Below are 26,263 nucleotides of genomic sequence, written 5' to 3' on the forward strand. Positions count from 1 at the left end.
GCAAATTTACAGAAAAAAAGGTCAAGAATTTTAATTAAATTAATCGACATTTTGAAATTATTCTAAGTTTAACTATCCATAAAATCAATACCTCGACGAATTTTTCTTTCCTTTTATCTTCTATTAAAAGACTAAATATTGGAGGATCGATTAAATCGAAGATAATAAAAATTCTCATTAAACAGAAAACACCCTTTTGGTTTAACATCAAAGAAAATGAGATTACGAGAAATATATATATATATCATAGAAATCTCGACTTCAATACCTTTCTAACTAATCTCTTCAACGCCTAATCTTTCACCAGTATCTTAAGCTGGTCTCTTCAACGCCTACAATCTTTCAGCGAATTTTTCTTCCCTTTCATTTCTCGTCAAAAGCCAATATCGAGATAAGACCATCGAGCAAATTGAAGACAATAAAAATTCACGTTTCCCACCCACGGAAAGAAAAAAAAAAATATGTGTAATATAAGCACGTGTATCTTATATCTTTACGCGCTGTATACGCCACACGTTTCAAAAGCACGATATCTATCGGCCGTTGTGAAGCGCTGTATCGATCCAAATTCCGCATTATGTATTCCCAGTTGGAACGGGGTGTTTCTGTATCTGTGCGCGTATAGATTGACGTATAGGTGGATAAGAGAGATTACAAATTTCGTCAAATTGTCACGGCGAATGATGTGAATTTTGAAGTAAGAAAAATATATTTTGATAGTAAAAGGATGGAGAATATATTTTTCGCCACAACTTTATTTCTGAACATCGTTTTCGATTCGCCACTCTCACGAGCAATGATCGATACTGTCAATGAAATTTGTGGAATCAAAAAACAAAAAAAAAAAAAAAAAAAAAAAAGAATGATTGTATTTTTATTTAATTTTTTATTTAATTCATCGTGCGAAATATCCGGCAAAATGAACGTAACACATGAACAACGTTAAATAAACGTTAGAAGTAAATTGATTTTTCTGTTTTTCGTCGCCCGACATGAATTTCCTTAGTGCGTTTTTAAACGTTCGTAAACTTCCGTTTGATCGATCGTTCGAGGTAAAACTTGGTTTCTTTGACGGTGAATAATATGATTTTCCTCGAAGATTAATGATAAACTTGTTTGATCTATATATCGTATACGGGAGCTGCTAAAAATTTTTACTCCAATATTGCTAGTTTTTTTTTTTTTTTTTTAAGTATAATTCTCTGCAAGGCTTTGAATGAAATAGGTAAAATTTGATGATTTTATTTCGATGATAATAATTTTAAATTAAGAAAAATTAAGAGAAATTTTGTTTATACCGTCAATTCGAATTAATATTTTTAATAAATTGATATGCGCTTGACATGTATTTATTTTTATTCGAAACAATGGAAGTAAATTATGCAATGATAGCGTCTATAGCACAATTTATATTATAATTTGAAGTTAAAAATTATGGACGTATGTAATATTAGAACGTTGATGATAGTTGAAATTTAAATTTAATTTTAATATATTCTAGTTTATAGCAGACATAGAATAGATCTAACATTTAACAGAACATTTAACTGTATTTTACATTCTAAAATTCCAATCGCGAGAAAATCAGAGTTTGAAATAATTTCTAGTTCTTTTAGTTAGAAATAATTTCTAATTTAGAAATGAATATGAATACAGAAGTTATATTTTATTTAATAGTTTAATAATTTCAATATTTTTGATATATCCTTTCATAAATATTCCTATGGATTATATCGGACGATCATAGATCTTTTGATTGTAAATAATAGATAAACTTATGTAAAATGAATTATTCATGAATTAATGATTATTATTGTATACATTTTTTATTATATTAATACAATAAAAATAATATAAATTTATAGAATTTTTACATAAAAATGGATTTAAATATAATGTAATTAAATATAAATTTACTTATAAATGTTGCTTATTAATAAAATACTATAATTGAAAATATTATTATTTATACAAATATTAAAAAAAATATTAACAAAATATCATTTCTTTAAAGAATTTTTTAAGATTTTTGATAGATATAGTAGATTAAAAAGAATAAAATTAATCAAATAATAATACTGTTTCTTAAGCAGTAAATTTTACCGACAAACTGTAGAAAAGAAGAGCAAGTATTAAAAGAAGGATAGAAATATAGTACAGATTAAAAAACTAGTGCCATCTTCAGTGTATAATTGAAACTAAATGTAGACAAAGAGAGTAAACACAGAGAGAAGGATAGAGATATGATAAAAATTCTGCAATCAGCGCCATCTTCAGTGTGCCGCAAATTAAACTCAAAATTAAAGGACAGAAAATAGTTAAAGAAGGATAGAGATAGCATAAAAGTAACACTCAGCGCCATCTCTTGACAGTTAAAGGTACTTTAAAATAGAATAATAGACCAAGTGGTGCCATCTATTGAGAGATTGTATTACTTTTGTCTTTGTTTCTAATTTCTTTCGATAGATGGCTCTGGTTGTTATTTCTTACACTGTTTTACCATACTTTTAAAGAAACTCGAACGTTACTCGAGAGATGGCGGCAGTGATCAGTTCCTCTATTTCTATCTTTCTTTAACCATTTTCTGTCCTTTATTTTTGAGTTTCATTTGCGGCACACTGAAGATGGCGCTGATTGCAGAATTTTTACCATATCTCTATCCTTCTCTATGTGTTTACTCTCTTTGTCTATATTTAGTTTCAATTATACACTAAAGATGGCACTAGTTCTCTCATTTTTACTATATTTCTATCCTTCTTTTAATACTTGTTCTCCTTTTCTAGTTCATCGGTAAAATTTACCGCTCAAGAAACAATTTTATTATTTGATTAATTTATCAAACTTTATAATTTAATTTAATATATCGATCAAAAATCTTAAAAAATATTTAAAAAAAAATGAAATGTCAATATTTTATTAATAACTGCATGAATAATAATATTTGCAATTATAGTGTATTATTAATAACCAGTATTTAAATTTATATTTAATTGCATTCTAAATTTAATCCATTTAAATTTAAATCCATTTTTATGTAAAAACTCTACAAATTGATATTATTTTTGTTGTGTTACAATAAAAAATATGATAATAATCTTTTTTAACGAATTAAATGAATAATTCATTTCATATACATAAGTTTATCTATTATTTACGATCAAAAGATTTATGAATATCCAATGTATATCCATAGGAATATTTATGAAAGGATATATCACAAATATTGAGATTATTATACTTATAATTAAATAAAATATAATTTCTGTTTTCATTCTATATTCATATTTCTAAATTGTAGGAAATATTTCAAACTGATTTTCTCGTGATTAGAATTTTAGAATGTAAAATACAAGGTTCTGTTAAATGTTATTTTTATTCTATTCTGCTACAAACTAGATATATTAAAATTTAATTTCAAATTAGAATACGAATTATACTATAGACACTATCATCGCATAATTTACTTTCATTGTTTCGAATGAAAATAAATAAATATCAAGCGTATATCAATTTGTTAAAAAACAAATTGATAGTTTAAAAATAGGAAACAATTAATAATTTTTTATTGTATATAATAATAATATGGAAAATATGATATACAGATTTAACAATAGAGATATGGTAAAGATTAGAGAACTAGTGCCATCTTCAGTGTATAATTGAAACTAGATATAGACAAAGAGAGTAAGTACAGAGAAAAGGATAGAGATATGATAAAAATTCTGCAATCAGCGCCATCTTCAGTGTGCCGCAAATGAAACTCAAAAATAAAGGACAGAAAATGGTTAAAGAAAGATAGAAATAGAGGAACTAATCACTATCGCCATCTCTCGAGTAACTTTCGAGTTTTTTTAAAAGTATGGTAAAACAGTGTAAGAAATAACAACCAGAGCCATCTATCGAAAGAAATTAGAAACAAAGACAAAAGTAATACAATCTCTCAATAGATGGCACCACTTGGTCTATTATTCTATTTTAAAGTACCTTTGACGGTCAAGAGATGGCGCTGAGTGTTACTTTTATGCTATCTCTATCCTTCTTTAACTATTTTCTGTCCTTTAATTTTGAGTTTAATTTGCGGCACACTGAAGATGGCGCTGATTGCAGAATTTTTATCATATCTCTATCCTTCTCTCTGTGTTTACTCTCTTTGTCTAGCTTTAGTTTCAATTATACACTGAAGATGGCACTAGTTTCCTAATTTGTATCTCTATTGTTAAATTTTTATTTAATTATCTATCAAAAGAAAATCAATTATTTCCAAATGATTTATTTGCCAAATGTTTTATTATTTTATTATTATTTTAAACAACAATAGTAAAAGTGTAAATTAAATTAATATTTTTTTAAAATTTCGAATATAATATGGGATGCAAACTATTTTTACGTGTTGAAACAACACATTAAAATTAAAAATATCATTAACTATAACATATATCCTTTCATAATATATAATTCGAATAAAGAATAAGTATAATTATTGCAATTATTAATCTTAATACAAATACTATGATTAAAATAGATTACTACGATGTAAAATAGATTAAAGTTTGTTGGCCTAATAAAACCGGATAGATCTTTAATTGATGGTTTTTTCTTGCAAATCGACTGACTTAAATAAATTAAGGACAAATTAGTTTGCTATCATTAAAAATCTATTATCTACCGATTAATAAATGTTGGCAAAACATCGGTTAAATAATTAAAAATGTATTGTTTTAAATTTGGGAAAGAGAAAATTGAAAAATATTATCTTAAAATTAATTTCAATGTTTCTCAATTATTTATCATTTAAATTTAAATTACTTTTCCCTCAATTTATAATTCTAGAACATAAATTTTAATATAATTTGTGAAATTAATAACAGAAACTGTAATTTCAACTGTTAAGTAGAAGATGAGATTTTATCAAGCGTCGTGTCTGACTAATTACGTGATTTATCCACTTGAAATTTGCGCAAGTCTTTAAATTTTAAATTCGCCTTAAAAATGTGCAAAAATTGCAAAAAAAAAAATTTACTTGAAATAATTATACTTTTTATTGCATTACGTACTGAGAAAATGCAATTACATTTATTTGCTATGATGATATGAGGTCAGTTTTTGCGTGGGAGAATATCAAAAAGTATGAGATAATATCAAGTTTAAATAATATATATAGTAAACCTTCATGTTACGTATCTATAATATCGACGTATGATGGGAATAAATTTAGATTACGTAACATGGATGATTGTAAAAATTACTATTAAGTAGAAATTTTAATTAATTAATGATACAAATGATACAAATCACTTTAAAATGAAACGTTTAAACAACTTAAATCAGTTTTTCTCCATGTTTGCCTAAAAAAATTTGATAAAAATTCCAAATCTTACAAAAACAAAAAACATTGCTATGACAGTTTTATATCATAACAAATTTTCGTTAAAAATTTCAATAAAACTGTGCATATAAAATTTTTAATAAGCTTGCCACAGAAGATGATATTCAAACAAGATCCCAGTGATAAATTGGATAATAATGAAAATCATCAAACGATATTTATCGTATTATCAAAAGAAAAAAAAGAAAAAGAAAAGAAAGAAAGAAAGAAATGGAAAAAGAAAAGAAGAAAAGAAAGAAAGAAAGAAAATCTTTCCCTTAAAATTTAATTTTTTAATTTTCAAATTAAAAATTCTATCACGTGTACAAATTTCCTCTCTTTCCTCTTCCACACGGATCGAATCCTAAATTCTTAAAATTTCAAATTTTGCACAATTACAATCCTCCAAACGAAGGAGGAAAAAAAAAAACAGAAAACGATATTTTATTCATAAGATATGCCAAGCATATCTTAACTCTTAAATAATATCAAGCACATCAACAGAGAAATGGAGAAACGAGTGAAACATTTTCTGTGTACATACCCTGGACTGGACTGCGTAATAATTCTTCTGTTGCTTCCGCCAACAATTGAGCACATGCGAGGAGGAAGAGTCATGGCAATGTTCCGAGCATTGTTCCTGTCGTCCCTCCCCCTTCTTCGTACCCGGTGGATCCGGCCAACGATCCAGACTGCTCCAGTATTTCCCTTTTCGTTTCACAGCGTAATAACGATACACCACTATGGTCATCGCGACGACCAAAGCCAAACCGGTACCAGCTGCCGCGCCGAAGATCGCCGAGGAAACCATCATTCCTTCTCCTCGCCCTCTTTTCCCTCTTCTTTCCTCTTTGCAAATTGTCGCCACGAGTTAGTCTCTCCACCCTCGAAACCCTGAAAAACGTCGTCTCCGTTAGAACAGAAGAAAGTTTTGAAGAAAGGATTGATTAGATTGTGCTCCATGTTGCGCTACTTTTCCTTCTCTTCTTTCCCTTTCAAAGATTCTGGTGAGAATCTTCTTTATTGGTAGAGAAATTTGGCGTAATACCTTTTCAAGGAGTTTCTTCAAGGAAAGCGTGTGACGAATGAGAATGTCTCTCGTAATTTGTGCAATTTATTCGAAAGAAAGAAGATTTGAAAGAATAATACGACGCGAGGTTGTATATGAAACATTTATAACGAGGATAAATAAGGGCAAATGTTATTTTTGAATAATGGGAGAATATGCAATTTCATTTAATTCCTGTTCGAAGGGGATAAAGTGGACGAACGAGAGAGCAGTTTTCTAGTTAACTTCATCATTAAACCACCATCAATTTAATCAACTATGGAATTTTTACATTTTCTATAAATATTGTTTTTATCAAAAACAAGATATAAAACAATATGTGGAATTATCTCTACATTGAAGTAAATGATTAATCTCTTTTGATATTTTTTTTTCTTTTTCTATTTCAATTTGGATCATTAATCAAACATTATATATTTATTTAATATATCTCTTGAATTCTTATTTTATTATTAAATGTAATTTCATTCAATATTCATCTGGATCGTAGGGAGAATCTTGTGAGAATTGCAATTTTTCATTTCATCGAACTTTCAAAATATAATATTTCCTTTTAAACCTCATCCATATTGCATATATCTCGCTCTATATCGTATAAATGATCATAATCCATTTCACCAACTTGGATGAAGAATGAGTGGGGGAACGGTTTTCGAGCTTCAAAGGTCAAAGTTTAGTGGCAAAGAACAATGAAAAACGTCTGACTGACAATGTTACGATCAAGTTTACGAGGGTTTCCGCATAACGCAGCCGACCATTTGATGTAAATGCGAGGAAAACAACGATTACTAGACGCTCGTGCTGAAACTTACGAGCTCATCGTGTTTTTGACTTGTTATATAATTCTCGAATTCGAAGGAGGGAGAATTTAGTTGTTTTCTTGCTATTAAAAAGATCGACGAGGGAAAAGAAAACGACGTGGATACTAGATTTCAAATTATTTTAAGATATAATGTTTGTTAATTTAAGTTGTTTATGATATAATATTAGCTGATAGTATAAATTGTATTTTTAAGAAAGATTGTCATATGCTGTTATATATAAACAAGTTTCTGAATGTGAAACTTATTAATAGTTTAAAGCTTTTAAAAATATTTAAAAAAAAATAGAAATTTTAAATTAAATACATTAAGGATACATTAAATAATATCTTTTAAGCTATTTTTCAAGCTAAAGTCATTCTATACTTAACATTCTATTCTTGCTTTCACAAAAGTGTTTATTGATTCGTAATCATCGTTGAAATTTAATTACTTCGTAAATAAATAAAAGGATCATCGACGAATTATAGGAATGAATTATTTCATTTCATTTCAGAAATTTCGTTCGAATTTCGAGAGTTCGTGTCTCTTGGCCTATCCTGTGCCTATCCCTCTTCGCTTCATCATCGAATTTTGACATTTATCGTGCAATTTCCCGATCGAATAGGATCAACAGCTTCCTCGCCGCGCACATGCACGGTCCAAGGGCAGCAACTTTGGAGAAGCCTGTTCAACTCTGACGTTGACATCTTAATTCCACACGCGTGTATATCCGTGGATTAATCTATTCACGTTGCTATGGTGATGTCTCGTAGGCGATTTCGAGTCGACGGGAATCGTTGAAGGATGATAAAAAGGGAACGTGTATTCCCCTTGGACCAAAAGTTGAAAATTTGGGCGAAATATGGAAATGGAGATGGAGGGTGGAAAAAGAAATTGGGATGTTCGTTTCCTATTTGTGAATTTTTGAACGAAAATTTCAATTTTTTTTGTTTCGTTTTTTCAAATCATTTTTTTAGTTTAGAAACACGAGATAAAAATCAGTGATTAAATTATAGAAATAGACTTTGACACATGATGGAATGAAATAGTAGAATTATAATATATATTTCCTCTTAATGAAAAATATTGAAAGAAAGGGCATTTTTGTTTAGAATATATTAACTGAAAAATGTAATTTCTTTTTTGGTATTAATTATTTAACTATGGACAGAAAAAAAGTGTAATATTAAGAATAAAAATGGAGCGTGATAAGAATTTTGTTTTATAACCGAAAACGTAAACATGTTTTCTATTTTTCTAAATTTATTGGTTAGATATAATCATTTCTTTAATAAAAAATTTCGGTTCTTACATTTCAGTATTTACAAGATAAAATATATCATGGAATTATAGTTCCGCTAGTATGAAGAATTCTGTAATATTATAGAAATTCATAAATTTACAAAAAATTCAAAGTTTTTCTCCTTCATTATTCCTTTTCTCTTTCTCTCTCTACTTTTTCCTCTTCCGTATTAATTTTTCTCCTTTCCTTCATTTTCATTATCCCTTCCCTCTTCTGTATTTTTCTTTTCTGTATCACTCTATTTTATATCTTTATCTCTACCATATTCCTCCTTTTTTATTTTTTCTTCTCCTTCTCTGTTCCATTAATCCTTTAATAATCCTGTTTTTCTTATCTGAGTTGGAAAAATAAATAGATAGATAGATAGAGATAGAGAGAGAGAGATAGAGAGAGAGAGAGACTCTCATCGCATTGAACATGTAATATCACGCATAGCATCGAACAATGTAAACACAACTCGCAATATTTGACGAGGACTGAAGGTTCGATTAAACGTTGCAATCGATATCTCTAATTAATGAGAAAAATCAATGGCCTAAATATCGCTCGGGAATATCCGATTTCAAGTGTTTCATGTGTCACGTGCGATATCAATGGGTGGTCGAGCGTGTAGTTTCAATTTCCTGCAATTTGTTGATCGTCAGGGAGAGAAGGGAAGGGAACTTGAATGTTTCATATGATAAAATAATATTGGACACGCATAATATATGTTTTAAATTGTTAATGAGATCGATAAAGTGTTACGAATATGGGATGGTTTATTTTCTTGTTGTAGATTTTTACATAAATTTTTTTCTCATAAATTTGAAAAGAGAAATTTTAAGTTTATGCTTAGATTGAATTGAAATTTAACCTTTAATCTCAGTATGATACGTCATTTTTGAGTGTAAATATATATATTTTAGATTTATAGAGAAAATTTTAAAATAAATTTATGATGATGGTATGGTAAGTAAATAAAATATTTGTGAGATAAATTAAATTAAAATTTATAAATTAAATTAAAATTTAATTTCAAATAAGAAAATTTTTTATTTCTTTTAATTATTTCTAAGAAAGTTTATTCATTTAGAAAGACAATATCTCTATATTGTGAGACTATATAAATTTAAATCAATAATTTCATCCACGTTCCCTAAATTTCAGAGTTAAAATTAATCGAAACTCGATATCTGTATTCGATAAATTCAATAAATATCATATATATAATTCGATAAATATCAAAATTCTGCAGAAACTTCGATAAATTTCTCTTGACTTTAAATATATATATTATACACATAGTATCGATTCTATAGATAGTCCAGTCAATTCTATAGATGGAATTTCATTACCATTTCCTTGGATTTCACTGCAAATAGATCAAATGAATTTATATTTTACCAACAATGTGATGAAACAAAATTCGCAAAATAATATCTAGAAAGGGATTTGGAAATGGAAGAATTAATAATTAATAAAATGAACAGAAATTGAAAGATTAAGCTCACACTTTTCTGCTTTAAAGTTCATAAAACTTGCAAATATTTTTATTTTCTATTTCCTTCTATTCTTTTTGATAATGAAAAACATAAATTCCCTTTTTGTTCCAGATTTGTCGCCATCATCAAAACACGAAAGAGCATATTATCTTATCGACCATTATCCGATATTAACTGTAATATCAGAGATGAGAATAATTCAGAAAGCATTAAACGAACGTTGACAATACGTTTATCGAGTGGAAATAAAACATGTCGGAAAACAGTACGGTCTTTTTTGATATTTCTTCCGAGTTTACTCATTCATAAACAAGTGAAAATTTTATTTTTCCGACAGAGAGAAATTTTATTTCCCTGATGCATTGCATAAAGCCTTTGGATTCTCTATAGATGTATATCACGTAGATGTAACACTATCGTACAAAGAAAAAAATACGTATTTGCACTACGAAAATTCCCCACGTGTCTGTAATACTCAACACAATCTTTTCAACTGAAAAGATTTGATTTTCATGATCATGGATCATGAATTCTTAAAAAAATATATAAATGTGTGTAAAAAAATAAGATAAAAATTCTACAGCTTCGAATAATTGTTTCATTTAACACGTTTGTTTCATTCATTGTATGAATAAACTCGCATGAATCAATACGTGCTAAATAATGCTGTTTGTATATGATATGGAATTAGTGAAAGAGGCAGATTAAAAAAAATATCTAAAATAAAATAAATATTTCCATTAGTACCAGAATAAAATTTAAGATAGGTATGTTAAGTGACAAAAGAAATGAAATTTATAAAATTAAACTTTTGTATGTATAAAATTTCAAAATTAACTTTATATAATTTAAAAAACAAATTAATTTTTAAAGATATCGTTATAAATTCTATTACAGACTTGATTTATTTTTCACCACATTTTTTCTTTCGTTCAAAACTTTTTGCTCAATAAATTATCACAACAATTTGCTAAAATTATCTACAGATGTGTTTAAAAATTAAAAATCGTAATTTCATAATAAACAAATTTTTTTCAACTCTTTCCAACAAAGAGAATCATCAATATTAAATATCACAACGCTGATGTGATGTGACAAACGAAACAAACAAACGAGATTAAATCATCTTCACAAATAATACTTCATTTTTATGAAAATTGGATTATGAAACAATTTGCACAATTGGTTCCATTGTACCTGAATCGAGAATGTGAAGATCAATATCAAAGTGGACACAGATGGATCTAGAAGAAGAAAAATGATTCCAACTATAAAGTTTTAACTTAATGATTCTAATTAAGATGAAAAAATAAAGATGATCAAAAACAAAGTACCATTTTTTTAGAACGTTAATTTATCAACGATAGATATAGAAGAGTTAGAGAATTATTTGCCATGAATTATTTGTTTTTAATGTCCTCCATCAAAGTGTTTAATACGATTCAAACTCCGTTTTATCGCGACGGTAATCAAAGGCAATTTATCATTCTGTTTACGCAGTTCGATCATATAGCCACTTTTGTCGGAGTGTGGGCTAACCGAACTTGCGAAAAGTGGTTAATTAAAAGTTGAAGGTTTCATAATTTGTACGAGTACGTAAATAAATTGTATTTTTTGTGTGTAGAGTGATAAAATCGATACTCATTGTCGATAGAAATTAATTGGAAATTAAACATGAATTGAAAACGCATAAGAGAGAACCAAATGAGAAATTGATGGAGTGAAAATGTTTTGTATTTCAAAAAAAAAAAAAAAAAAAAAAGACTAAAAAATTTCTATCATTATAAAATTGAGGATACAATCATGAAATTTCAAAGGAATGGATTTTTAAGTGAAATATCGATTCGCCAATAAAAAGAATTAAAAACTTTTCTCGTTTCGTTTATTATTAAACTATTTAATCGTTGCCTCTTGCTGGGTTAAGTTTTTAATTGTTATGATAAAAATAGTAATGGAAAAATAAAATTTTTCATTCCAACGACATTGAATTAATTATAACACGAAATAATTGTTGGTAATTGAATATTGTACCACATCTTAACCACATATTGAAATAACAGTTTACAGTGTACTTGTTATTTTATTTGCCTTGAACTTTATTGTGTTATAAACCATTGAATTCATTAAAAGTGATTTCACATACATTAATATTTAAACAAGAGGGTAAATATTAATTTAAATTTAAATTTTTAATTTTTTTACGTTGACGATTACGTGAAAGTAATAATATTAATCTATTTGTATCCGTGCAATGCTTATTATTTTGTGAGGAATGATTGAATTGTACGGAATTTAGAAAGCTTCATACATATCCATTTCGTATGTTATAAAATATATAAAAAAAATATGTATGTAAAAAGAATTACGATAAGAGACATCGTTTTGAATCGAGACACGTTTCTAGTACACGATCTTCTTTATACCCACAGATTTACAGAGTTGGAAACATATTCCAGGCAACAAGATAGGTCGTGATAGGAATTTTCCACGTGTAATATAAATATGTATATATTTGTAATTTAGACTTACATTTTGATAATAACAGAATCAATCTCATTTTGTTGCATTAATTTTTATTAATTCGAATACGAATTATATTATGAAAACAAAAGAATTCATTTTGCTTAGAAATAAATATTTATAAAAGATAATGCAGAAACAATTATTTACAGATTCCTTCATTTTAATTGAAATTTTCAAAGTTTTATAAATTTTTATGATAATGTGAATATAAATACTTACTTAAATACTTACTATTTAAATAAAACTATGATAAAATGAATTGTAATTATTTTTAAATAATTACAAGTTTCCTTAAGTATTAAATTTATAATAAAATTTATAATAGTTATATTTTAATATAAGAAGAAATACGGAACTTAAAATTTTTTATTTTTTTTATGCAATTTTCATTAGATTAAAAATTTTATTCATTAAATTTAACTAAATTTTCGTTTAAATTTTGTATACAAATCTTTTTCAAAACTTATTTTTATTTTGAAACATTAACTGTTATATTATCTTTTTCGCAATATAATTACTCGTTATTTCTTTATAAATTATATATTTATTTACATTAAATTATTCAAAATATGCATATCAAATCTAATGATAAAACCTTCCAATCTAATATGTATTAATATTAATAAATTAAATATTAATATTAAATGTATCGTATTCAAATTACGTAATCGATGGCAAAAAATGGCGTATTATGCAGCGATAAAATATTCAAAATATTAACATTCCAAAAATGTCTGGTTGAAAAATTTAATTTCGATATTGACATTGCTATATAATTGTGCTTAACTTCACACTGGAAAACTGCTTGTTAAAAGAGTTCAACTCATTACGTATTCGGAACGTGACTGAAAATCAAGATGCAGGATAAGAAAATTCTTGAGTGAGAGATATCTTTCAGACGATGTTGAAGATTAGAGAATTTCTTGCCAATTATCTGAATATTATTTTTATTCGAAGAAAAATTCATCGATGAAATTTAAAGACATAAATCTCGATGAAAAATGATTAACATTCAATTATGACGAGTTTTCTATTAAAGATATAACTTGTTACACTTGTTAGTAAAAAAATTAAGTTTAAATTATCTACTTGGAATGGAAAAATGTTCGAAAAAAGTATAGAAATGAAATTTTGCTCCGAGGACGAGCTCAGATTGCCAATTAAAAGTTAAAACTCGAAAAGGATTAATTTCACACGTGTTAATTCTTTTAGCTTATTAAAAGTTACATGCAATTTATTTAAAAATATTTTAAATAAGAGTAGAATTGAAAGTAAAAAAAAAAAAAAAGAAAAAATCAAATATTTTTTTGCTTAAGTTTCGATGTTGTTCTCGAACGGTTCCAGTTTCGAAGCTTCCAATTTCGAATTCTGTATTTCGAGACGACGATCTTTGGAAGGAAACTTTGATTTCCTTCGAAATCTTAAACTCTAAACTTCAATTTATTTTCAAGATGAAGCTTTTAAATAAGAAGTTTCAATAGAATTTAGTGTGAATAACGTAACGGCAATTATCATTAATCAATTATCAAAGAAGAAGCAAAAATTACGTTGATCCTGAAATTTTGTAAATTTTTCGATTCATTGTGATTCATTTAATTTATACGATATATATTTAATATGAAAATGTAAAAAAAAAAAGAAAGAATAATCTTATTTCAAACGAGGATTGATAGGAGATCGTTTCGATAACGTGTTTTGAAAATAAAGATCGTCGAACAAGACGAAAAGCGAAAAATCAAACATTTTCGATTTATCAAAAGTCACTTGGATTTTTGTTAGATCCTATGATACCAACGGAAGTCACGGAACGCGTGTACACAAGGAGGTAAATTTAATTTCTTTCAAGTTATCCATCTCACTCACGTATCTTAATCGAGGAAGTCGAAAAATATTGTTATACTGATTGTTATATACTGTTATATCGTGCATTTACAAGTTTTTTGATCTAAAATAAAATTTAAAATTGATATATCTAAAAATTAATTTACGAATTCAATAGTATTTAAATGTTTATTGAATCTTCTTAAAAAATTATTAACATTGAAATTTTAAACGAAATAAAAGATATATAAAGAAACAGAAAAAGATATATAAAGAAACTTTTTTTCTGTAATTGGATTGAAAAGATGAAACAGATGTTAAAGCATTTGAAGTAAATAAAAAAGAAAAACATTGGGGGGATTTAAAAAGTTACTAAATAAAAGTTTTTAAAATAATTACTGAAAAAAATTTAATCGATATACAAAACAATAAAGAAAACAATGTTAATAAATATAATTAACGTTATAACAACGTTAATAAATTTAATATAATGTATTAAAAATTAGAAAAAATAAGATTACAAGAAATAAAGTTAAATAAGATTAAAATGAAAATATGTAAAATAAGTTTTCCTTTGTAACTTCAAAGTAAAATTAATAAAATGAATCCATAATAACTTTTAATACATTAAAACGCAGATTACAATTTTGAAACAGTTTAATATCCTTTACCTTTTTAATATTTTTCTACCAGCGTCAACATAATTTTTTAAATAACTAAAAAAAAATTTCAGACATTTTTTTAATTTTCCTTGGATCGTAAAAAAATTCGTAAAGTCGAAAAGTTTCTTATTACGGAACAAGAAGAAGAAAAAAAGAACAATTCTTCTACGAGCAAGATAAGATCCCTATGGAATACGTATACTGAGGTCACATCGAAACTTTCAAAACGACTAAAAAGACGAGTAAACTTGGCATCTTTCACGGGAAACTTGAAATTACACAAGTAGATTGCGGAATAATATTTTATTGAACATGGCGCATATATAAACGTATAGAAAGGAATTTTTCGGAGAAATCGATGAGATAAATATAACGATATTTAAATTCAATTTTCGATAAAGCAAGCTTTCGATGGGAAAAAGGGAAAAGATTTAAGAAGAATGAATAAAATATTTTTAAGAAATGTATAAAACAACTAGAAGAATTTATCTTTATCTTCTCTTCCTCTCGAAGATTTTTTTTACGAAAGTTTGGAAAGTTTAAAGAACATGAAATATTTTATAGACTTTTTGAATATATAATTCCTACGAATATTAAATGTGCAAACAAATGTTAAAAATAATATTAAGAAAATTTTCTTTTCTTCATTATTATTAGAATTATTGTAATTTATAAGAATTATGTTACAAGGCAATTTTTTCGTTTTATTTTTTTTATATTTATAATCGTATTTTTTGCGAATAAAATATTATCAAATTTATTTTGAAGAAAAGACAAATATTATAGTAAGATCGAAAATGTGCGAAAATAAATTAGGAGGGATACGAGACCTAGGGATTTTATCAAGTATTTTATCGCTTATTTTCCCCTGAACGCGTGAAGGCCAGCCATTCTTTTTTCGTTCAAATATAACAAATAAACAAATCAGAATGAGTTGTATCGAACAAATCCAAGGTTTCTTTTACTCAAAATATTAAATCGAAGAATCAAAACATTAGAAAATATTAATAAATTATTACTGAACGTACAATAAAGCGAACAAGCGTGATAAATCTTAGAACGACATTATTATTTTCAATTCGATCGTACATCAGAAATTTTATTACACAAATATATACCATGAATCATATTATATTACAAAAATCTATCAATATATATAAACAACAAGTCAATAAAACCGATTCAATTTTTCATTAACAAGTATTTCAAACAATAAATATGATCAATTATTTATTTAAAAATTTATTAAAAAATTTTTTCGAATTAATAACATCGTAAAGAACGTTGGCTTTATCTTTAAATCTATCTATTATCTAATAGCACATGCTTTCACGAGAAACGTTTTCAAAATTCCATTGCTCATTCCCGAAATATCGTTCTCTTCCCAAGATTAATTTTCGATCGTGGGAGTTTATCTTCGCCACAAGTGTTGGACTGGTAACTATATTGAATACCCACATCCACTTCAGTCTTTGAACTTTATGAAGGATACCTGGGCAAACAACCGTTTATCCAGACTGACACATCTGTTGCCAAAGTGCATTAATTGATTTAACCTTTGCGTCGCGCCATAACACACACCTTAATTTCACGTTTCATCGAAACGACGATAAACGATATACTAATTCGATCATTGCCCTGAGTAATCTCGTCCTTGTTATATTTCATAAATGATATAAATGACCGAGTTTGCTACCATTTTGAATTTCTAAGTTCTTATCTGTCGTTTTAGGAATTATTCAGAAGAAAATTGTGAAAGAGTGGAAAATTAATTATGGAATGTCACGAAAATTAATTATGAAATGGCAAGTGTGCATTATAAAATTTTTATAATATATTCAAAATTTTTCGATACCTAAATAATATTTATTAAATAAAATTCTGTTAGATCTGAAAATATTTCAAAGATGGAGCATACATAAAAAGAATTTATCCAATTTTAAATATTATATTATATCAAGAATTGTAATTTTTGAGCAATTCAATATTTTTTATTCTATTTTTAAATTCCTTATATTTTTATTATTTTATCAGCAAACGAAGATATGAGAGCTTTTCTGGAATTGATCCCTTATTTTTGAAGAACTTATTCCACAGAATAAAATTTATTGGAAAAATATAACTAATCTATTATTCTCATGAGAGATATGAGTATATTTGTATCCATACATAAGTTTCAATACAATTTAAACGAGAAGAGAAAAGAGGCCGAGGAATGATTAGTTTCATAATAAAATTAATTTTTCTATAAATTTAATTTCGCTTTTTATATATAAAGTTATCGCACGATAATTTCTCTGCCAAAGTACATAAATTGATTAAGTAATTCGATATCAACTTCGTCATTAATTCCTCTTTCTACAGGATTATCTATTTAATAACGATACGATAACATACTTTCGCATTTCATTAAAGGAAAAATGTTCAAAAATTTACATTAATTTCTATAATATTTAATTTATCAAGATTGACTAACTAAACGAATAATAATCTTAAACGTTTAAACGAAGATTTATCGTTCGTTAATTCCAATAAATTAAAACAAACACTCGTATTATATGAAAATATTTTACAATATTTTATGAAAATTCTAAATTCAAAGAGATCTTATCGTTAAACGGGAACGTTCATTATGAAATTATCGAATGTTCTCTCGATATTGAATAATAACGTAACTGAATCAATCTCTTAATTTCTTTATTCGCTGAATCCGCTTTCTGAGAATAATAATACAATCGATTCCTATTAAAAGATCGAATATCCAGATGTACAATATAGAGAAAAAGAAGAGAAAGAAAGTATGGATCTATCATCTATTCGATCCACGTTATGTATAAAGCATTTGCTAACAATATCGTGGAAAATAGAATACGATATCAAAAGATTTAATAGAACTTCTTGAAGAATAGATTGTATTAATGCAATTATCATTATATAATATTATTGAATAATTAGCGGAATTGTATTGAAATTGCAGTGACTTCTTTGATGCAAAAGATAATATTGATTCAATTAAATGAATTAAATATTAAAATATATTTTTTTATATAATTAATTTCTAATTATTAATTGATAATTTTATATAAAAAAAGGAAGATAACAAATTAAATAGGATGATAACTTTTATTTTATTAATTTTTAAATTTTGATCATTATTTCTATTTCGAATTAGCGAAATTAAATTCGTGGAAACGAAATATGAAACGATATAAGAATAAGAGAAATTTCGTGGAATTGTAAAATTCATTATGCGATATTAATTGATTTACAATTTGATACAAATGAAATTAAAAGTTTCAATAGAGATTCTTTCATTTTTTCTCATTACTCTTCTTCTATTTTTTTTCCTTTTTCTCCTTTTCTTTTTTATCACTTTCAATTTTAATCATACTATTCTTTTCTTCGTCAATCTTTCCCTTTCTTTTCTTAATCATTCTCTTGCTCTTCTTTGTCACTTCAAATATTTCGTCTTCTTTAATATTTTTTTTTCTTTTTCAAACAAATGTCACATAATGCGCAGATATCAAAAAAAAAAGTCAAGCTTCATAATTAAAATCACCATTAACATTATCGTTATATTATGCAATAATTAATCGAATAGATGGCGACGATTTATAAAAGAGTTATCTCGAGATTTTGATTTTATTTCGACAACTATGTTCCATGATCAAACTTATAGAACAAATTGCTAACAATAAGTGTCAACGCACACAAAGACGGTCAATCAAGCATCGGTGAACACCGAATACGTTTCACTCTGAAAACATGAGAAGTTTGTTCACTTGTAACTTTGTAATTAACACGTGTCGTGTAATTGGACTTCTGAACAAAATTGAACAAGCAATTCTACGGAAAGGATAAAAGGAGATCAATTATGATATAGATAATCTAGAAATAAGAATTATTTCATTTTACGCTCATCGATTTTTATTCCCGAATTCATATCTCGAATAAATCTCAAAAATTCTTGAGAAAGTTATTAGATTCCATTCAAAGGAGAATTTTTATATAAGAATTATTTGTATATGTAAGTTATTGATTAATATATTGTAATTGTATTGTATATTGTAAGTATATTGATCAATAATAATCAGAGGCAAAATTCATTTGTTTTTTATAACTTTGGTAATGAAAAGTATTTTTTTTCAAATGAATTCTTGAAATGAATTCTTGAAATGAATTCTTATGAAATAATGAAATATTTGCTGCTTCAAATTCTACTTGAGAGGGATGAAATTATAATAGTATTGAATAATGTAAAGTAATATAATGAAATATAAAGGAGCAAGAACGTGAAACGAAATTGCGTGATATAATATATGAGAAATTAGCTGAAAATCGAGGAAAATTTTTTTGTTTTTTTAAAAATAAATATATCGAAGATATAAAATATTAATTATAATAGATTTATAATCTATTAAACACAATATAATTTAAAAATTTTTTTTTAAATATTTAAAAAAATTCCGATTTGTCTTTTTCAAGACAATTAACAATAAAATTGTTCATCGGGTAATTTCATCGTCATCCTCTCTAATTCAATCCAAAATCCTATCGTATTATTAATTTAAATAATATTAATTTAAATCCGTATTAATTATCTTTAATAAATTACGTCCGTACAATAATGGATTCCACAGGTAACAGAGATGGTATTAAACCGCAGAGTAGTTTGGTAAATCGAAAATACAACAAAATCAATACGAATAATTGCTACGAGTCGTTTCGTGTTATTTCTACCAACTGTCAACCAATTTAGCGAATAAACCTATAAGTGGAATTATAGGTCGATCACAGGAATATCGTTCTATTACCAGCTGATTAAACCTATCTAACTAGTTAAGTTAGTTTGGCAATTTCTTCTACCATCTCAATTTACAATCTAAGTCTGTTCCAACTGATCGATATTTGTTATATCAATAACTATTAAATTCCCTTTTAATCATTTTTGATAATTTTGAAGGATTGCATGTGATTTCAATTACAAGAAAAAACTAAGAATGATCTAAGAATATCTCTATTTACATCAATTATTATCCAACATCCGATCCAACATCCGCTATCGTCAAGATAAGAATTTAATAAGAATCAATTCTAATTCGTTTTTTTTTTTTTGAAAGAAAGAACAATGAAATAAAATAATCAAATAAGAACAATTAAATTCAATGATTAATCGAATCCCCTGCATTTCACTTTAGCATAATGAATCCATTTCATATGAAAATATATTATATAACATCTTGTTATTGGATTACTGAGAATATTATAATATATTTTAATATAATATAAGGAAGTAGAAAATTCATTTTATTTCATTTGCTTGATATTTACGTTTTCATCGATCTGAAGATAGAGTCACGATAATGGTGAAGGAACATCAAACGTGGGCGACTGTGATTCCTGAATACTAATGAGAAGGACTGCTAAATAAACAGTCCTGCTTCTGTAAACAGAGATACCGAGATCCTTACCTCTTCGGCTCAACCAAGATTACGAAAAATTAATCGATGGTCAAACGAGGATGGAATCAATAATTTTCGTTTACATTATTTATACCACGTGCCAATTTATAATCTAATTTCGATGAAAAATGATTTTTGAAATAATATTAATAATAGAATTCGTGCATGTCAAGTCAATTTCCATTATATTGCAAACTAGATATTATAAGAAAAATTTGATTAAAATTTGGAAAAAACATACTTACTTGCAATCTAACAAAATTAATTATGTTATTCTAAATCTATCAATGTACTATCGATTTTATGTAACAGTTGTTTCCTTTCTATAACTTACTCTGTTTATGGTATATGCTGTCTATAAATTTGCCACAAAATTGCACTTGTGCATGAAGTTTCAATATCCAATAACATGATTTATGGCATACGTCAAACAAATATTATCGAAATATACACTGAATGAATAATAAATAAAATAAGAAAAGATATAATATTATTGATTCGCCTATACATGTTCAATTGAAGAAAAATAAATCGATCAATTATCATATTCAAAATTTACGATCTTAAGTAAATCGTGAAGAGATACTCGAAATAATTATATATTTATCGTGTACGTAGGAAATCAATAAAATAAAATAGTATTTCGTTGAGAAATTCCAAATGGATAAAACTAAGAAATCATAAAACAAATTAATAGATGCAAAAATGTGAAATTTTTTAATAAAATTGGTAAATATGCGAAAGAACTTTTGTATCTATTTCAAATGAATATACATTTGATTGAGGATCCTACTGATTACTTCAAGTTTTATAACCCAATAAATGTTAGAAACAACGCGGTTTTTGTGCTTTCGATTAGCATATTCATTCCAGAGGACTTGAACACGACTGTCAATTAACTTTGTGAGATAAGTTTGGTTATATTACTATACTCTTCTTGGAAATAGAGATGTAAAATTAAAAAAGTAGCGCAGGTAAACAAACAAATTCATGATATACTGTTCTGTTCATACTCTTCTGAAATTAGAAAATTATTTTCATGAATCATCTGTTCGTAAATTATATTCGTATATTACTTCTCATGTATATATTTTTATAACAAAATGTAAAAAAATCTATAAGAATTATTCTCATAATTTATTTATTTATTTATTTTCAATCTTTCGTTTCTATAAAGAATCTTTTATATTCAGGAATTAATTATTTTGTCAAAAATATGGAAAAAATAAAATATTTTATAAATTCTTCGTGTACAAACGTTTATAGATACAATTAAACATCTCTTTTTCATTTTATGAAAAATTATTGTACAGGTAGAAAGCTTTTTAATATCCCATTTTCCAATATATCGATTCTAGCAAGAAAATGGAATATTCGATCGAATTTATCGTTTGAACATCTTAATCAAAAGGAAACTTGATCGAAAAGAATAATTGTTGAAATTATTCATTTATAAAATACTTTCGTGTAACGATTATTAATAAAATCTGCCAATTAAAAAATAGAGAAAATTCATAAATTGAAGATAATTATTAATATATATGTATTTAATCACAATAATCTTATATATAAATGAAATATGTAAAAATGAACATAAATAACCAAAGCATCCAGATATTTTTATTAATTAAAGAAATGAAAATTAATTAGAGATTTTCATCCTCTAAACGTTATAACAATTATATTTATTTTAAAATTAATTCCCATAAATTCATAAGTAATATCTCTAATCTATTAATTCAAATAAAGAAATATCATAAGATAAAAATATATACGAAATTAAATAAAATCAGATGGAATATTAAGAAAAAGATTATTAAAAATACAACAAAAATAAAGAAATTATTAACTTTCAAATTACTTATTGTTCAATCATTGTTGAACTTGAAAGAAGAAAATTTTCGAATATAAAAAAACTCGAAAAAATTCTGTGTTATAAATAAGACAGACCACTAGAAAATTTTTACATAAAGTTGAATTACGAGGTAGAGTGAGATTAAATACAATTTCTAAAAGATTACCGCAAAACTGGCGACGGGTAAAATAAGTCGTACACTTTGCCTAAGGGAAAGTTTCAAGAAATTGAAGCGGCTTCGCAACTATCTGTTGCCAACAAAAGAACAAAGTATAAGGAACGGTGGGAGCTTAGTGAATAAGAATTACTTCAGGAATACAAGAAGACACTTTTGAGAAACGTTTTCTATCGAACAATTCGTTAAATTATAAAGTGCAACAAATTTCTTCGAAAGTGGTAAACTGCTATGGACATTCAGTCATTTTATTTGTATCAATGAAAAAACTTTACTTAATAAACATTTAAGAAGAAGAAGAGTAATGGAACATTGAACACTCTTATTGATAACATTTTACGTGTACAAACTAATTTTATACGAGAAATGATTCTCATAATTTCTTAATTTTGTTAACGAGATTGAAAACTAGTAGAAAATTATGCCTTTTGTAAAATACTACATTTATAATTATTAAATTTCTTCTTTTTCAATAAAATTCACACAATCATTCTATTAAAATATTTAAATATTTACGAACAATATTGAGATTTCAAAATGAAATTGAAAAAATAATAGATTGAAAATTTACTGTCTATTTGTCTGTTTCGTGACAATTTATACTTGATTGGAAAATCGAAAGAGTAAGAAGATAAGAGAAGGAAGAAAAGACAGGAAATCGAGCATTTGAGCTTTATCGATCCTCGTTGATAATACGTGTTAACAGTTTAATCTTCATTAAGATGATCGTGAACCTCTGTTTGCTAGTTAAAATTCAATCCATCTTTTTTAATGACTCGTCATTTTCTCGATAATTACATAGCATCGAAAGCAATGTTTATCCAGAAAATTGTATATAACACGTACGATATTTTCTAACAAGTGTATCGTATATTTAAATAATGTCGTGAAATAGATCGATAATCGATTTGTCATTAATCGGCAAATTTTCGAGCAAGAATAATCACAAAGAAAATGAAATACAGCTTCGTGGTAAAATACATCTTTATGCGTACATCATGTATAAACCGCAATGATCGATTTCCAATAAACTGACCGTGGTTAAAGGTATTATTGCACTTTCATCATTGTGATCCTACGTTCAATTCCCTTCGTTGGAATGATTTATAATGATGCCTTTGTGATTTGAATGATTCAAACGAATTTCTATGATGGAGCAATTGAAGCTGTAAACTTCCACGTGCAAAAATATTTCTTTTTTTTCTTTTTTTTTTCTTTTCTTTTCCTTTCCTTTCCTATTTTTGCAATTAAATATTTTACGTATTGCGAATTTCAATAGTTCAATAGAAAAATCCTTTTCAAGTTTCTTTAAAGAATCTGCAATTTCTTTTTTGCTTTCCTTTTTTTTATATTTGTTCGATTTTTAATTTAAATCCTATTGCGCTTTATTCGACTGGAATTCATTTCTCAAGTGATGTCGAAGACTAGAATTGACGATGAATTTTCATCGTTCGATAAAATTCATTTCCAGAATGCTATTTTGAATTGAAGGTATTGGTCGTCAAAGATTTAAACGCATTCATCTCGGTTTATAATGAGAGTAATGACATACAAGTTATGCACGATGCATAAGAACTCGTAATTACGAACATGAAATTATGTTTCAGAACTTATTCCATCCCTCTTCCGCGTCTTTAATGTTTTACGAGTTTGCCTCGTGTAATCGCCGAGCTGATTCGAGTTAAAAACGTAAGTTAAATTGAGATGTTCTATATGTCTGTACAATAAGTAACCATGTAAATAAAGTAAAACATTCTATTATAAATTATAACTATCGTAAATGCTTGTCTTAAGAGATTGAAAAGAAATTAAATTTCTTTTACACCAGTTTCCTCTTCCTTTATATTTATGAGCATGTAACATCTATCCTCTTCCTTGTTTAAAACACGAATAATTTGAATTATTGCAATTATTCTCTGTTAAATTCCTTCGCAATTTTAATAATTAATTCGTTTAAATGAAAAATGGAAAGAAAATTCGTGTAAAAAAGATATAAATCGAAAGAATGTAATTGTATCGATAAAAAAGAATTTCCAATAAATTCTCATTATTGGGTGATTCAAACGTTTACCACCAAGTAATTAATAACTTTGTTTGTTATCAATTGTCTTCGCTTTCATAGTATCTAAAAGCAAACGATTATTAATGCATAAGCATTAATGATTGAACTAGATATCTCTTGTGATGTTTAATTTTCCCCTTATTTTGATAAATGTAAATAATTCTTTTAAAAATTTAATTAAAAAATATCTTTTTTTTAATAACCAATGTGAGAACTAATTAAAGAGATTAATTAAATAGTTTAACTAGTTTAACTAGTTTAATTAAACTGATTAACATAACTGCCCTTTCCTAAAAATTAACACGAGAAACATATAATTTTTAAATATCTTCTATTTCCTGATTTAAATATCCAAAATATTTTTCAAACATAGAATAATTTCTAAATTTTTATTATTTATTAATCAAACTGTTTATTCATATAGAAAATATATGCACCAATTCAAACACCAATGCGAACGTGATATCAAAACTTCTATAATTACACGAAAATTTGCAAACGCCTACATATTCATTCGAGTATATATACGTAAATGAGTTGCATCTGTTCCATCAAGCTAGCAATGCTAATACCAAATATCACGAATGCAGGTTGTAATCAGAACCTACTCAAAGAAGTTGAAGCTGAAGATCTCAATCAAAGAACCTAAATCTAAATAAAATGTAATATATATTGAAATACGTTGGAATGCTGCATGAATATTTAATATTTATTTCTGCAAAAATATAGATTAACATACTAATAAGAGTTGATCTATTTATAAAAAAAAAAATATATATATATCACAAAATTATTCCATATATATGTATCAAAATTATCATTTTTTTAAAAGAATTTAATAATTTTTTTAATTACATTCTTGATAATAACAATATATATTTTTTTTGTTTTATATTTAATTATCAACACGATTTTCAATTTCTGAAACAAAAAGGATATAAAAAATGAATAACGCAAAAGAATATTTTCTCTTCATTAATTGATCGTGTCTTTAATTAAATTGCGTCAACAAATCGATCAAATTAATTTTGTGTTATTTCTTTTCTATGCCCCATGATTTCGATCATTTTGTGAAATTCCTACATCGTGATGACAAAACTTTACTTTTTTGTTTTTTTATATCACCTATACTGACCAGTTTTCGTCAATATCAACTGCACGTGACACACGTCAATTAAATAAACACATTGTTCATTCATTGGTGACGAAAAAAATTTGGAAAACACTGTCAAAATTGGCGTGTAAAGAAATTGCATAATTGATAATATATAATAATGTATAAAATATTCAAAATAAAATATTATATACACATTATATTATTTGACAGTTGAAATAAATCTCTATTTTTTTGCTTCCATTTATTTAATTAATGAAAATACGAATTTATTTAAACATTCGCAATATAACGACAATAAATATAATATAATTTTCCTTCACGTCACTCGAAACGTTTAATCACATTCCTTCGAACCATTTATACCCTAATATTCCGTCCTTATATCAGAATGGCTGTGACAAAAGATTAGAACCAACAAATCATTGTCGAGAGGGAAATAACTTGCGAATTATATTGCGAGAGATCGTAATTTTGTCACTTTATATATATTCAAATGAAATATTGTCGAGAAAAAAATGAATAATTTCTGTTCCTTTTCTAACCATTCAACCATTTAAAAGTGAAA

General features: G+C 26.3%; 1 protein-coding gene across 5 annotated transcripts in view; it reads right to left on the reverse strand.

The window, feature by feature from the left end:
• Positions 1 to 26,263, reverse strand: part of LOC107996784 (synaptotagmin-5) — a 116,835-nt gene that overhangs the window by 52,297 nt on the left and 38,275 nt on the right. For all 5 annotated transcript variants that reach the window (XM_017055005.3, XM_017055002.3, XM_062071973.1 and 2 more), the window contains one exon: positions 5,910 to 6,259. In XM_017055005.3, coding sequence (XP_016910494.1) covers positions 5,910 to 6,179 — 270 coding nt within the window. In that variant the 5' untranslated portion in view covers positions 6,180 to 6,259. The remainder of the gene's footprint in view (positions 1 to 5,909; positions 6,260 to 26,263) is intronic.

The sequence above is a fragment of the Apis cerana genome, linkage group LG2, assembly GCF_029169275.1.
Source record: "Apis cerana isolate GH-2021 linkage group LG2, AcerK_1.0, whole genome shotgun sequence".
Classification (NCBI taxonomy): domain Eukaryota; kingdom Metazoa; phylum Arthropoda; class Insecta; order Hymenoptera; family Apidae; genus Apis; species Apis cerana.